The 15646-nt window shown below is 50.5% G+C and overlaps 1 protein-coding gene across 4 annotated transcripts in view; it reads left to right on the top strand.

Annotated features, from left to right (window-relative positions):
• Positions 1 to 12734, top strand: part of APLP2 (amyloid beta precursor like protein 2) — an 81897-nt gene extending 69163 nt beyond the window's left edge. For 2 of the 4 annotated variants that reach the window (XM_041770624.1, XM_041770622.1), the window contains 7 exons: positions 2152 to 2251; positions 3726 to 3878; positions 5398 to 5433; positions 8243 to 8328; positions 9385 to 9459; positions 9826 to 9981; positions 11276 to 12734. In XM_041770624.1, the coding sequence (XP_041626558.1) occupies positions 2152 to 2251; positions 3726 to 3878; positions 5398 to 5433; positions 8243 to 8328; positions 9385 to 9459; positions 9826 to 9981; positions 11276 to 11377 (708 nt within the window). In that variant the 3' untranslated portion in view covers positions 11378 to 12734. The remainder of the gene's footprint in view (positions 1 to 2151; positions 2252 to 3725; positions 3879 to 5397; positions 5434 to 8242; positions 8329 to 9384; positions 9460 to 9825; positions 9982 to 11275) is intronic. The other 2 variants (XM_041770625.1, XM_041770623.1) reach the window with 1 other exon arrangement.
• The last annotated feature ends 2912 nt before the right edge of the window (positions 12735 to 15646 follow it).

The following is a 15646-nucleotide window of genomic DNA, read 5'->3' as shown; positions in this document are numbered from 1 at the left end:
GCGAAGATGCTATGTCCAGTATCCCACCCTGTGGTTCTTGTTTCTCCTGGGGGCATATGAACCGTCCTCAATCAAATGGATCCTTAATTCATCTGAAGTATAACAACGTCAACACGCACGAAGACTGCCGGTGGTGCCTTTTCAGTCTCTCTCCATTTGCATTTTCTATCTAAGGCACTTAGTCTTGTGCTTTCCCATCAATTTACTTGATTGAAAGAATGGCAAATATAAAATTAAATTGCTTTCATCCCTGCTTTTAAAGGTCAGAGAGACATCAATCTACAATAAAAGCATCTTTCCATTTAATTTTTTTTTTCCATTTTGACCATGCTAATGGCTTCAAGCCCACGTAATTAATCCCTGGACTTAAAGCACCCTCTTTAGGATGAGCCTGGTAACTGCAGGTCCTGAAGTAGCTGGCGTTGAGCTACTGCAACAGGCCGATTGTGGCCTTGGGGTGGGTGTTAGCCCACGTGACCTTTCGTTTCTTTCTTTCCTTTCCCTTTCCCTTTCCCTTTCCCTTTCCCTTTCCCTTTCCCTTTCCATTTTACTTTGATGCAATGTTTTTTTTTTTTTTTTAAGATTTCATTTATTCATTCATTCATGAAAGACACACACACACAGAGAGAGAGAGGCAGAGACACAGGCAGAGGGAGAAGCAGGCTCCATGCTGGGAGCCTGATATGGGACTTGATCCCAGGTCTCCAAGATCATGCCTTGGGCCAAAGGCAGGTGTTAAACCGCTGAGCCACCCAGGGATCCCATCACCTTTCGTTTCCACCCCAATAAAGCTTTAAAAGTAAATGACCAGTTGTGATGGCTCCCCCCCCCCCCTTTTTAAAAAATATCAACAACCTGGAACTGTTTCATTCAGAAAAGGTAGTAAACTGTGTAAGACAGATGGTAGGTAAGTGTTCCTTTATCACCCCCCTAAAATCAGGTTCACTTCTATCTCTGTAAATTTTTGAAGGAAAAAGTAATTCAGTTAAATATGAATAAACTAGCTCTATTATTTACCATGATAATCATTTCAAGCAATTACTTCACTAAGCAAATCTATGAATGGCCCCTTCTCCCTGCAAATCCACTTTTTAGCCAGTGATTTCATTCTCATTTTACCCCACCTAATCTGGCCAGTGGTAAAAATGGACTGTTTCCATCTTTCACTCAGTAGAACCTTACCGAGTATCTGGCATAGTATGAATTACTCTTTTACACCCAACAAGTAAATTATGAAGTGCCTCATATAAGAATCAAAATCAGGGATGCCTTGGTGGCTCAGCAGTTGGGCATCTGCCTTCGGCCCAGGGCGTGATCCTGGAGTCCTGGGATCGAGTCCCACGTCGGGCTTCCTGCGTGGAGCCTGCTTCTCCCTCTGCCTGTGTCTCTGCCTCTCTCTCTCTGCCTCTCATGAATAAATAAATGAAATCTTTAAAAAAAAAAAAAAATCAAAGTCAGTAACTGCCTAGTGAAAGTTTTTAAAGTTTCTTTTAACTCGGAGTGTTCTCTGGATAAGTGCTCAGATCACCAAGGGGTATCACACACAGTCTGGGCACACTCCTTACCTGAGGGTTCGCTTCCTATGGCCTAGAAACAAGTGACCCTTCCCCTGAGGTATCGTCAGGGGCTCAGTAGCCTAACCTCATGTCTCAGTGCCTACGTCATTCCCCTCACGTGATCTCCTCACGTCATCACAAGAAGGGTGAGTACAGCATAAGAAGGTATTGAGAGAGAGAGAGAGACACCACGTTAAGCAACTTTCATTATAGTATAATTGTTCCTATTTGTTATTACTTACTATTAGTCTCTTATTATTACTTATTGTTAAAATTGCTTGGTTTCTAAATTGAACTTTATTTTCGGTATGTCCACACAGGAAAGAAACCTCTTATATGCAGGGCTCAGTATTACCTGCAGTTCCAGGTGTCGGGTGGAGGTCTTTGAACATATGCCTCACGGATGAGGGTGGCTTATTGTACTGCAGGGGCCAGCAAGTAGGGTGGGGATTAATATGTTTCCCCTGACCACCTGCTTTGCTGGGCTCTGCAGAGCATATACTTTTGCAGCTGATCTTTGTGGAAGCGTGTGTCTGCAAGCCGCCTCCGGGCCCGGCTCTGTTAACAGGGCCTCTCCACCATGCTCTTCCCCCAGGTGATGACACATCTCCATGTGATTGAAGAAAGAAGGAACCAAAGCCTCTCACTGCTCTACAAAGTACCTTACGTAGCCCAAGAGATCCAGGAGGAAATTGGTGGGTGCTGTGTTTGTATCGAGGTCCAGTGGAACTTCTGGCCGAGGCTCTGGGGTGGCAGCAGAGCAAGATTAGAGAAACCAGGACAGCCAGGCCAGGAAGCGGGGCATTAGCACGCTGGGGTTTAAGCCTGGAATGCGCTGGAGCTTATGTGGCAAGGTCAAGGAGTAAGCCAGGGCAGGTGGGCGGGCTGTGAGCCACAGAGCTTTGAGTTTCTTGACCTTTACTCTGTTACCGGAAGGGAAAAAAGTCTAGGGTGTGAAATTGCAAGGGACCGGGGGAACTTTCTGTTGCCCTTTCCCCCTTAATTGCTGGTGCATTTCAAGGCACCTGTTTTATACACATTCTCACTTCCCCTCCCTCTTGTGCTCTTCATCTTCATGTTTTTGGCAAATAGTTACAAGTCCGCTGTCCACCATGTGTCACAGAGTAAAATGGTGCACGAGGAGACAATGTATCCTGGAGATGATGTTAATACAGGGGAAACAGGAAAACAAGACAAGGAGTGCCACGTGGGGGACAAAATAGTTGGTGGATGGTGGAGCATGGCTGAGTGGTCAGGGAGGCTGTCTTGGGCACAGGAACCCGAGAGCCACATGAGGAGGAGGAGCCACCCACACGAAGATCACGAGGGGAAAGACATTGTTAGCAGAGGACATGACGACTGCACACGCCTGAGCTTTAAGTCAGTGTGACCAGAACACACAGAGAAATGGGGCCAAAGAAGTTGGCAGAGGCCAGTTTGTTCAAAATCAAGGAGTTTGGGTTTTATCCTAAGATAATGGAAAACCGAGAGAGGGTTTTAAACTAGGGAGTGACTAGATCTGTACTTTGCTTTAAAAAAGGATGTGAATTAAAAAAAAAATTACTTGGCTGCTGTGTGCTATTAAAATTAGAAACCTGCCAGGAAGCAATTGTAAAAATCCGGGTAAAAAATGCTGGTAGTGGGCGTTTGACGGTAATGGAGGAAAGAGAGATGTGGGGGGCTTTGGGGCATGTTGCAGAGGAAGGGTGAGCGGGGTGTGCGGGCAGTGAGGGTAACCCCCGGGCTTCCATCAGCCGCGGAGTGGGCGGTGGGGCTGCACTGCACTGAGGGGAGCGGGGAGCGGTCTCTTCATGCATGATGAAGTTGAAGTTGCTGGAGCTTAAGGAGAGGGTGTGTGGGGTGGGGGGGGCATTCGAGGAGCCAGAGGTCAGGGCAGCAGGGAGGAGGTACAGGTTTGGGGGTCATGGGCTGTGGATGGTGCTTAGGACAGCGCCGGGGGTGAAACCACCCAACCGGAGTGGGTCCGTAAGGAAGAGAGGGGGGCCCACGGTGCTGTGCGGTCGGGGTGTAGGTAGGAGGGGTTGTCCACGGCAAGGGCAGCTGGCGGTGGCCCCGCAGCAGATCGCGCATTCTGTGATGACCCGCGTCAGCCTCCATCGCGCCCGTGGCCTTCTGAAAGCCGGGCCCTGCCATGTCTGTCTTTGTCAGACGAGCTACTTCAGGAGCAGCGCGCAGACATGGACCAGTTCACCGCCTCCATCTCCGAGACCCCCGTGGACGTCCGGGTGAGCTCCGAAGAGAGTGATGAGATCCCGCCGTTCCACCCTTTCCATCCCTTCCCATCCTTACCTGAGAACGAAGGTGCGTATGATTGACAGTGCGCCTACTTGGCTGGGGGGCGGGGGGGAGCGGCGGTTAGGACGCGACAGGTGGACGTTTGAACTTGGGTGTGCCAGGGAGGCGGTGCCCCTGCTGACAGCCAGATCCGCTGAGCCCCGACTGCAGGCACCATGCTGGGCGCCCGCATGTTGCTGGCCTCAGTATCCCTGTGAGGTGAGTAACCTTCCCCCCCTCTGTGGGTGGTTTGTGTGAAACCCTCTCTTTTTCCTGGTCCTGTCAGCTGCCTCCAGGGTGTGTGACGCCTTGCACGTGGAAGTCCCTTAAATAGCACTGTCATGTTATATGAGGTCATTAGCTTTTCATAACATGGGGGGGGGGACAGGCAGTGGAGAGGCCACAGAGGTGGCCTGACATGCTCAAGGTGACACCTCTGGTACGGGGGGTGGGGTTGGGGGGTGACCAGAGGCCGTGTCCCTCTGACTCCCGCTCTGGCATGCTTGCTTCTGTTCCGCTGCTGGTTCTCAGTGTCTAAAAGGATCTTTAAAAGCTGTGGGTCTGCACCAGAAATAAACTGCCGAGCCCGGTGCCCTGAGACCAGGGTGTGGAAGCAGCAGTTTGCTACTCTTACTACTGACGGCGGTGATGGGGAAAGTAGTGGATAGAGTCCTCATCGGATGCCGCTCTGGCTAAGCTGGTGCCCAGGTGCTCTCCTTGAGTCCTCAAAGGGAGCCCTCTTGGCTAGGTCCTGGGGTGTCCTCATGGGTCCTGGGTATAGGCAGATAGAGGTGGAGTCTCTGCCCAGGTAGAGAGTAAGGATTTGAACCCCTGCAATCCTGGGCACGGTCACCTCCCCTGATCAGATGCAGCCTTGGTGGAACAGAAGGCCTGAGGAAGGTGCCAAATGCAGGCAACGGGGACATCCAGCGTAGCCTTCAGACCCTGACACGCCTTCTGAACTGGACACCCCAGAAGTACCAGCTCCGTACGGCTGGCCCTGCAGTAATCAGAATCTGAGAAGGGAGCCAGATAAATAAAGAGATACCGCTTCGTTCCTAAGCCCTGCACTTAAGAATCCCGGGCTTCCCAGGCCTGTAGGGTGGCCACGCTGATGTACCTCATTTGGGGTCAGGGCACCTCGGATGGATCCAAACTGGAGTCTTGTCTCCTTGTCAGAAAACCACAGTCCATACTAACTATATTTTTGCTCTTCCCTAAGAAAAATAACTTTGGGGAAAAAGAAAAAAATAACTTAGTGGGCTCAGCTCTGAAGAGCTTGGAAATCTCCCCAAACCCCGTCTCCCCCCCCAACGACCCAAGGCAGACCTTTTTCTTTCTCTCCTGCCTTCCAGTCCCTATGCTGCGGACCTTAACTGCTGGTTGGTTTAATGGGATATTTCAGGCATGTTTTTAAGGAAGGATACAATACCTCTTCACGTTATAGAGAAAATCTAAGATCGGAATTTTGAAAGACGCCATTTTCTTTCTTAATCTCCTTTTTTGTACTATTTTTTGTTTGTTTGTTTGTTTTCCTTTCTGCTAGACACTCAGCGGGAGTTGTACCACCCAATGAAAAAAGGTTGGTCCGTCAAAGATGTTCCCTTTAAGACCTCATTCCTCTTCACTTCCCCCGTGTGTCAGGAGTTTCATTCTCTGTGTCATACCATCACCTGAGATTTTTCCACCTCATTTCCTCAGACTGGCTGTGAGCGGAGCCAGAGTAGCCCCGGGTGCAGGGTTATAAGGTGGCCACCCCACATCTTCCTTCTGCATGGCCGGACAATACAGAGTAACCAAAACCAGATATTCTCATGAAACATTTTCATCTGGGTAGATTTTCAAATGTATATGCAACTTAGGTTGGCTGGAGTTACTAAAATATCTAAACCTATGCAGGGACGCCTGGCTGGCTCAGTAGAGCACGTGCCTCTTGACCTTGGGGTTGGGAGTTCGAGCCCCACATGGGAGTGTAGAGTTTACTTAAAGTCTTAAAAAAAAATGCTTACTTTAGGGGCAGGTGGAAAGTCGCTTTCTTCTACCTCTTTGTATTCCCCATTTGCTGCTCCCTCCCGCTACATCCTTCCCTTCCTCTTAGCTGTGCCTGGCCCTTTGTGGTGCCCACCTGCCTGTTGCCACCTGTCTCCTGTCCTGAGTTGTGGCTCCTCAGAAGCTGCTGGACGGCACGGGTTGCGACAGGTGAGCTCGCGCTCCACGGTCGTGAGCGTCCGAGCTCCACAACAGGCTGGACCCTGCAAGCACCTTGCTGAGCGCCCCTTGTACTTGGTCTCACCGGATGCACTGGGCACGCCGATGGCCTGGTTTTCAGCTCTGACAGATCGGGTGGTCCAAGAAGCCTCAGACCGAATTATTTGCTCGGAGTCACGACTTTGAGGAGCAGAGGAATTCAAATTTGAACCCCAGCTCCTTTGTCTTCAAAGGCCCTGCTGCTTCTGTCCTGTAAAATGCTGCTGAATTTCCCTGGCTTGCTCCTTAGTCTGCAGTCCTGGGGTCGCTGTGAGAAGTGCATACGTTTCAACGCTTAGTGTGTGTTTTATGAGGCCCCCCCCACCCCCACCCTCACCCCCCGCCAGCTCCGGAGGACCATGGACGGACCTCGCGGTGTTCTCTAAGAATTTGATGCAGAGGAGTGCGATTTGAATCTAAAAATCACTTAGGGGTAAATGCTTGATTTTCTTCTGCTTGGATAAGCCTCCTCCTGGCGGTGCCGGTGTTCCCTTTCCTCTCAACAGTCCCTCTCGGATTCTTAGGGGTAGAGGTGAGTTTCCTAGAAGCTTACCTGGCTTTTGCCCTCATGCTTCAGTTGTTACTAGTTGGAATAGCAGCCGAGGCTACTAGTAGGACTTTACGTTAGTTGGTTCAGTGCCATGTTATTTTTCAAATAGGATCCTGCCCTATGACCTGTAAAGTCTGGAGGAGGAGAGGGAGAAGGATGGGAGGATTAGAATTTCCTAGGTTTGCTCATCCACATCCTTGCTGAAGCAGCAGCTCTCTAGGTGCCTCTTGCTCACATGGTCGGGGTACAGCGTCCCTGCTCCAGTGGCACTTAGAGGCTACAGAGCCAGCCCTGATCTAACTTACCCTAGAATCAAGTTGTGAAATTCCCCTTTACAATAAAAGCTTAGGAAAGACCAGCCTTATGTCAGGCTGCACGCCCGGCGCCTGTGGTGGCTACGACTCCTGGCCCTGGTCAAGGGCGAGGGTGGCTGCGAGCTAGAAGGCTCCGCTGGGGCCGGGCCCAGGTGTCACCGTCTGTGCCCGGCCAGCCCAGCGGCGGCAGTGCATGCCGTATCCTCGTGTGGGATCCTCCCTCACATGCTGGTGGTCCCCTTAGAATGCCGAGTGGGCCGGCAGGTTGATCTGTTTATGGAAGGTTCAAAACCCAGACCTTTGTACAGAACCGTGTATTTTATTATTAAAAAACTCCTAGGATAGCTAGACGTTACATGCTTTTTGAAGCTAAAAATGAGGGTGGCTCGTCACTTCTCCTCCACCCGGGTTTGCACTGGCTTCCGCCACGTCACATCTTCGGATACTGTCATTTGGGGCGTGGCGCACAGGGGATGTTGGCCCCGGCGATGTCCCACCTTGACAAGAGGAGCGGTGAGTCCTGTTCCATTTGTAGACGGGACCGTCCACCTCGCGTTCAGCTTCTCCCTGTCTGTGGAATGCTTCCTTCCTGTTCATTCTCTGGTCACCATCAAAGATGTGACCTCTGCGATCCATGCCCTCAGAGGGTTACAGGCCAGGGGGACACACAGAGGAAGCTGTGTTGAGGAGAAACAGGCGCTGGAGTGCTGAGGGTGGGGAGCGTCTCCCATGAGGGGCTGCGGCTCAGGGGACAAGCGGGACGTGTTGGAGGTCGGGAAGGGGGGTCAGGCAGAAAGAACCGCCTGTGGGATAAAACCCAATGCTCGAGGCAGACCTGCAGATTCCCTGCTGCCGTGCTGGGTCCTCCATCCCGAGGGAGCCCAGGCTGTCGAAGGGCCGGCTTGTGGGGCGATGGGCGCGCGGCGGCAGCATCACATATCTTTCTGTGCTAGAAAGCCTCTGGGCTCCACTAGTGTTTGTCTCACAGTAAACATTGTCTTCTGAAGGCTGGCATTCCATTTTTCCAAGTTGGACATCCGTTGAGCACCCTGTCCTCGTCCATTGTACCCATCGGTCCTCTGCAAACTGCCTGCACCCTTCATCCTTCTAGAGCACACGGGGCATCCTTGGCACGGGAACGAAGTCGTGTGTCATGTAGCCGGGTGGGGCTGTGGGGCAGGGAGGTGACCAGGAGGGCTCCCCGGCCCCCAGGACCAAGCTTGCTGTGAGGGCAGCGTGGGCCAGGCCGGGGAGCGCTCAGCCGTGACCTCTCTCCACAGGCTCTGGAGTGGGAGAGCAGGACGGAGGGCTGATCGGTGCCGAGGAGAAAGTGATCAACAGCAAGAATAAAGTGGATGAGAACATGGTGAGCCGCTTCTCCCTCCTGCCCTGCCCTCGCTGAATTTTGAAACTCATTAGAGTGAGTGGCACCGTTTTAGACGCTCTCCAGATGAACCTCCATGTGTTCGCTCTCCGTATGCTGGGAGATGGGTGGGCTCCAACTGCTCCCACGAGTTTGTCGTATTGTTTAGCATCTGGGCGTGAGAAGGAATAAAGAATTAATTCTCAGCAGTAGCTCATCCCTTGCTATACAGCGGGGAAGACACATTTGCAACTACAGATATGAATAAAATATGAGAGGCCATTTCCAAGCGAGTACAGAGATTTAATAACTTGAAAATGGAATAGAGTCGACGTTGGTTCTATCGCCTTAGGTTTATACCCCACTATTAATTATTCTTTTTTTTTTTTTTTTTAAACATTCATTTTAAATTTAAGAGAAGGAATAAGCTGGCGACCTGTCCCTAACTTCCTCGCAGGGCTGACTCCTCTCATTTTGAATCTATTTTTCTTTTCCCTCTTTTGTTCAGAGCTTTCATACTTGGTGGTTTTTGTTTTTTCTTTTAATTTTTATTTATTTATGATAGTCACAGAGAGAGAGAGAGAGAGGCAGAGACACAGGCGGAGGGAGAAGCAGGCTCCATGCACCGGGAGCCTGATATGGGATTTGATCCCGGGTCTCCAGGATCACGCCCTGGGCCAAAGGCAGGCGCCAAACCGCTGCGCCACCCAGGGATCCCTATTAATTATTCTTATAGCATTTTCTGTCACTGGTATTTCTGGGTCATCCTCGCCTGAGTGACTCCTTGGCAATCTGTCCTGCAGTGTCTCCCCATGACTGTTACCTCAGGGAGGATTCGGGTGAAAGCCCCGGGGAGCCAGCCGTGACACACTGGCCTGTGTCCACACTAGCCTCCCCCTCTGGGGGTTTGGTGACTCGATGTAGAGGAATGGGATGGAACGGCTTGGGTCGTGGGTGTCCTTGGGTACCGGGTAGTGAATGGAGTAGAAAAGAAGCGGTTCCACTTGTACTAAATGTCTCCCCTTCCACCCAGCTGCTGATATTTTCATGCTGTTTCAGGTCATCGACGAGACTCTGGATGTTAAGGAAATGATCTTCAATGCCGAGAGGGTCGGCGGCCTGGAGGCAGAGCCGGTACGTGCTCAGCTCCAAAACCTAACTGCCAGGTTTCTCGTGGCTCTTGGCTGCTTCTCTCCCTCTTCGTTTCATGTGGGAAACGGAGAGATGCCAGGTGTCCCAAGTGATCGGGGGCCCCATCCCCATTTTTCTGTACTTTTGGATAAGAGAGCTGAACCTAGGATCTCCATGGAGACCGGAAGAGTGGGAGTTCTCCCGATGGGGCTGGTTAACCGGGAAGCAGGCTCCTAGAGGTCCCTTGGGTTTCAGAGTCACGACTCCGGAAGCGTGGCCCTCGTGGAGCACGCGTGTCCGCCCCCTGCTCGCTGGGTCTTGCATGCAGGGTCACCAAGACCTTGTCCCGCACGTGCTTTGTTACTGTAGGAATCTGTGGGGCCACTGCGGGAGGACTTCAGTCTCAGCAGCAGCGCGCTCATCGGGCTGTTGGTCATCGCTGTGGCCATCGCCACGGTCATAGTCATCAGCCTAGTGATGCTGAGGAAGAGACAGTACGGCACCATCAGCCACGGGATCGTGGAGGTGAGTGGCCCCGAGCTGGTGACCATTGGCCCATGCTGTCGGGGCGGTTCATGGAATTCCGACGCCTCCGCGCGTGGGTGCCGTGCTCCAGGTAAATTCCCCACCGCGTCGTTAGGTCGTGTTTTGGAAGCCCGTCCCCACTGAACTAAGTTGGCCCTCTCACATCTTAACGTTAGTTTGGGCTCTGGCCGTGAACCTGAGAAAACCGCAAGAGCGTCTTCTGCCACAGAGGGTGAAAGCTTTTCTCAGATGATTTCTTTAGTGTTCTCTTCTTTCCGGTATGTTTAGGTAGTTGAGAATGAGGACTGTCGATTACCCTTCTTTCTTTTGGTTTTTGTTGTTGATCTTTTTTTTTTTTTTTCTCTTCTTCTTCTTCTTTTGAGGCAAACCGGGTATGTGACAGATCAGGTGACAATGGCAATCATGAGTGAACTACATGTTAAAAGTATGAAATAGAAGTAATAGTCTTTTTTTAATGGGGGGAAAAAGCAACAGGAAACTTAGAGCCCACAGCAGACTGTTTCTGTTCCGTCTTCCACTAGTTCATAATTAGAATTGCTTACGACTCATTTTGAGGTGGGTGATGGGAACATCCAGAGGTTCTCGGTTCCAGAAAACAAAAACAATAAGGAACGTGAGGTGCTCTGGAAGATTAGTTCGGATGCGTGTCTTAGTGACATGGTTTCACCTCCCATGGCGCACTGGCCTCATAGTAGAATTCCTGAGCTGGGAAAGACCCCGCAGATGGTCCAGTCCCGTTTCTGATTTCACAGGGATGGCTCGCCTGGGCCGTCCCGAATAGCGAGTAGCAGAACTGAGACCGGGTTCTGCTGTGGTGCGAGGAAATTCAGTTCATTCTTTTCTTGAGCTCGGACTCAGCTTTTAGGACTCCAGTTTTCAGAAGCCTCCGTGACCCCCTTCTTTTCTTTCTCCTCCTCCTCCTCTGTCCTCACCACCAGCTCTTGTTGGTCTGCCCAGCAGCAATCTGACACTGGGATGATTTTCGTTCCCAGGGGATTGCGCAGCAAGCGGCCCAGTCTTCTGGTCTCCGGGGCAATTCCTGTTTTTTAAACATTTTATTTATTAGAGAGTGAGAGTGAGCACAGGAGGGGGAGGGGCAGAGGGAGAAGCAGACTCCCTGCTGAGCAGGGAGCCCGCCTCGAGGCTGATCCCAGGACCCGGGGACCATGATCCAAGGGGAGCACAGATGCCCGACTGACTGAGCCACCCAGGTGGCCTGCTGTGCGATTCTCTTTCGGTCCAGTGCAGTGATCTCCCATCCTTGTCCCTCCAGGTTGACCCAATGCTCACCCCAGAAGAGCGTCACCTGAACAAGATGCAGAACCATGGTTATGAAAACCCCACGTACAAATACCTGGAGCAGATGCAGATTTAAGCAGGAGAAAGCACGCAGCACCACCAGTTGGCGCAGGGTGGTGCAGGTGGGCCAGGAGAGGTCCGGCGTTTGGGATCAACTACTGACCAGCAGTTGCTTCCAGAGGATTTCACCTTCCGTTCAGACCTCCTGGATCATTAAGACTATAAAGTACTACTGTAGAATCACAATTTCCATTCTTTTAAATGGGTGAAAAATGTTAATATAACAATATATGATATATAAACCTTAAATGAAAAAAAATGATCTATTGCAGATATTTGACTGATGTAGTTTCTTTTTTTAAATTAATCAGAAATCCCACTTCTATTGTATTGTCTCACATATGCTCTCTAAATGGAAATGTTGGTTTTCGGTGATAGACTGTATACGCAGGCCGCTCCAGCCGCATTGTATAAATCACTCTTTAAGGCTCATTCACTGTCCTGGTTTTTCTTAGGGAAAAAAAAAAAAAGGCAGCAGCTAAAGCATTATTCCCTTGTTAAATGAGCTAGCTCTGGGGAAGTTGCCCAGAAACCAAGTGTGATAGGGAACCGTAATCGACGGCCATTCAAGCTCATCATGAGACCCTCGCAAAGTTCTCTGTCACGTTCCCAGCACTGGGTACCCTGGTGTCAGCACGGAGGTTACAGCCGTGAGTCCGGCGTCCTTTGGCGAGCCCGAGGTAGACCGCTCAGGGCACCCGCACTGCTTTCCTTCTAAATCCAGCTCTTCCACAGAAGTTAGCCTCTAGTCTGTGTGTGACGCTCTGCCGCTGTCTGCCGTTGACCTGCCATAGCCTGTTCCTGCTCACCGCCCTCCAAGTGATGTCCGGATGTGCTGTCTTCCCCTCTTTGGACACTTTGCCCCCCGAAGGCACTGGCCCTCGGCCCTCCCCGTCGGACCCTGACCCCTCTGTGGCCCCCTCCCAGCACCAGCCCCTCAGCTGTTCAGGGAGGACGGCAGGAGGCCAGCGGGGGGCTGGCTTGTGTGCGCGAGGAGGACCCTCCACGTTGTACACGAAATGCTCTGTAGACACCGTGGAAAGCTTTGGAGATTGTTTCCTTCCCCCGAGTCTTTGTGATGCTTGTATAGTTGAGGATGCTCACGGTTTGTTTGTTTTTTTCTTTTTCTTCTGTTCTTTTTTCCTTTCATTCTTTTTCTTTTATTTTAATTTTATTTTATTTTAGTCTGAAGGTTCTGGTAACCTGTGGTGTATTTTTTCCTATTTCCCTGTAACTTTTTTTTTTTTCTTCCTCCCCTTTACCTTATCCATGTGTCTTCCCACTATGCACAGATAAACTTCACCTACAAACTCCTTAATCTGATCTGTGGAGAATGTACAGTTTAAACACATCAATAAATACTTTAACTTCCACCAAGACTCCTTGTGTCATTGGCCTGGTGTTAATCTGCAGGGATAGATTTCACTGTCCTGCCTTCCGCCCTCCGGGGCCCGCCCTTCCCTTCAGGGCCGCCGGCTGCACCCTTCAGGGGCAGGAATCCGACCACTCAAGCAAGTCGGGCTCTTGGACTTGAATTCCATTTTTTCATGGGAAGAACTAAGGGAAGGACACCCGGCCGGCTCAGCCGCTGGAGCGTGTGACTCTTGGTCTGGGGTTGTGAGTTCGAGCCCGAGCTGTCAAGATGACTTAAAATTCCAGTATCTATTATTTGTCTAAGGGCAATATTTGTCTAAGGGAAATTTCATTGTGTCCTTTAATGACTTCCTCCACCATATTTTATGTTTTCTAAAATGCTAATTTGATTAAACCTCAGACTTCCCAGATTGCTTCTTTGTCCTTAAAATTTGTTTAAATTTCTTTGATATGTTTTGGTTTTATAATCTGAGTGACTGCTTTGCCTTTATCTTGCAGCCATTTTTGTGAATTTTGTAAGTTTGAAATTTCAGAAGATCAGCTTATTTTACTTCTTTTTTTTTTTTAAGATTTTATTCACTTATTTAACAGAGGGAGTAGGAGAAACAGACTCCCCACCAAGCAGGAAACCCAATGCAGGGGCTCGATCCCAGGACCCCGGGATCATGACCTGAGCTGAACGCAGATGCTTAACCGACTGAGCCACCCAGGGGTCCCCTTGACTATTCCTTTTTTTTTTTTTTTGGATTATTCCTTTTAACATCCCCTTTCATGATGGCAAATCTGAGTTTATACATGAGATTTTTAAAAGTTCTTTAAGTTACATGTCCTTTTGGCTGTTGATTTCCTGTAAATGATGTAGCAATCATTTATTTGATCATAGTTGAAAAAATAAGAGGGACAGTTAGTCGAGAGTTTTGTAAAACTCCGCAAACTTGAATTTGGGCTACTGATACTTGTTTAAAAGATTTTTAAAGTTTATTTATTCATGAGAGGCAGAGAGAGAAGCAGGCTCCCTGCAGGGGGCCCGATGCCGGACTCCATCCCAAGACCCCAGGATCACGTCCTGAGCCCATGGCAGACGCTCAGCCACTGAGCCACCCAGATGTTCCAGGCTACCAATATTCATTTATATGAGACTTTTATTTTTGATCCTGGAAGCTGTGAGCACAGCTTTGGCCGGATTTCCAGGGAAGTATTTCCAGCCTTGACGTGTTTCTTTAATGACCTGCCACCAGGAGGTGCTGTTTTCTCATTGAAGGAGGTTTGTTTACCTGACCTCTGCTTCTAGCACTTTGTGCCTGGGGTGGTTTTCACTAGTGATTTAGTATTGTTAGTGTCTGGCTACGTGTGTAAGAGTAAACTCGGGCCAATCCTAGAGTCCTCACCCCAGTGGAGTGGAGCGCCAGCTTACATACCTGGTGCAGTCAAGCTAACCTTGTGTGCAGGTCTGCAAACATCCGTGTGTACCTCTATGACGCCTGTACTTGGCTTAGGGTTCTAGAATATAATGAATGTGCATCTGAGGAACCTAGGGCCAGGAAGCACCATGGGACGAACCAGTAGAACAGGCCAGTTCTTTGTAACCATCAGCACTTCCCCTATCTGCCTCTTCCTCCTCTGTGGCCTCTCAGTTGCTGCCAGGAAAGTCCTGAAAAAAAATGAAACTTTTATTTATTTAATTTTATTTTTTTTAATATTTTATTTATTTATGATAGTCACAGAGAGAGAGAGAGAGGCAGAGACACAGGCGGAGGGAGAAGCAGGCTCCATGCACCGGGAGCCTGATGTGGGATTCGATCCCGGGTCTCCAGGATCGCGCCCTGGGCCAAAGGCAGGCGCCAAACCGCTGCGCCACCCAGGGATCCCAAAACTTTTAATTTTCAAAGCCAGTTTCTGCCGGAGTGATCTCAAAAGTGTTGTCACTTGACCTTCTGCAGTATCAGCTGGAACGTGTAGATGGAGCATTCCTTATCTGATTCCAAATCTAACAGACCAGCTTCATTTATTTTAGTGCCTGCCATCTGCTAGCTGCTAGCTACATGCAGTGCCTCCTTTAATTGTCTTAACCTTTATAGCGTGGGTATTCTTATCTTAGAGAAAGCTGAGGTCTTTCCACTGGTAAGGGATGGAGCGGAGATCCAAGCTCAGCGCCCAGTAGTCCCCGTGTTCGCTGTGCGTCGGCCCCGGGGACACCCCGCAGGCTGGGGCCAGTCCACCGGGACCCATCCAGCTGGTCAGCCATTAGGACTTCTATCCATTCCCAGCACTCCTGTCGATGGTGGGCCCCGGGGGGAGTTTGGGGCTGGGGAAATTGCATTTTCACATCCGTTACCGAAACAGGGTCAGTACCGGGGCAGCTGGGGTTAGACTCGAACGTGCTGGCAACGAGGCTCGCGTACCTCCCTCGTCCCAGCCTGATAGGGATCTGCAGATACGGCAGCTATAAAGAGTAGTTTTTTCATTTTGAAAGGAAACGCCCACAGCGATGAGGTGTGTGTCCGGCGCGGACTGCCCAGCAGGCCTCACCCTAGGCCAGCTCCACTCTGCTCCCTGGTGGCACCGTGTCCTCTTTGGGGACTGAGAGAAACTTACCTCCCGGTTTCTGCCTTGGTGACTCAGCTTTGCCTTCTGAGGAATGCGGCCCTGCCCACCTTGCCGTCAACCGCAGGTGCCAAGCAGCTCCCAGCTGAGTTCGGTGCGAGTTCCTCCTACTTCCCCGTCTGCCCTGTTACAAATCGGAACCCAGCGACTGAGGTCTGAGCCGGGCCAGGTGTCCTGGCAATCTCTGGTTTCACTCACTGTCACACCGATACTCTTACACTAGGAGACACAGATTGGGAAGCCATGAGACCCTCAGATTTGGGGGAAGCCCAGGGCTTCACTCTAAAGGGATCTACTGTCTTACCTC

This window comes from Vulpes lagopus, chromosome 10 (genome assembly GCF_018345385.1).
Source record: "Vulpes lagopus strain Blue_001 chromosome 10, ASM1834538v1, whole genome shotgun sequence".
NCBI lineage: Eukaryota > Metazoa > Chordata > Mammalia > Carnivora > Canidae > Vulpes > Vulpes lagopus.
Note: the sequence above shows the minus strand (reverse complement) of the source record. Positions and strands in the feature narration are given on the sequence as shown.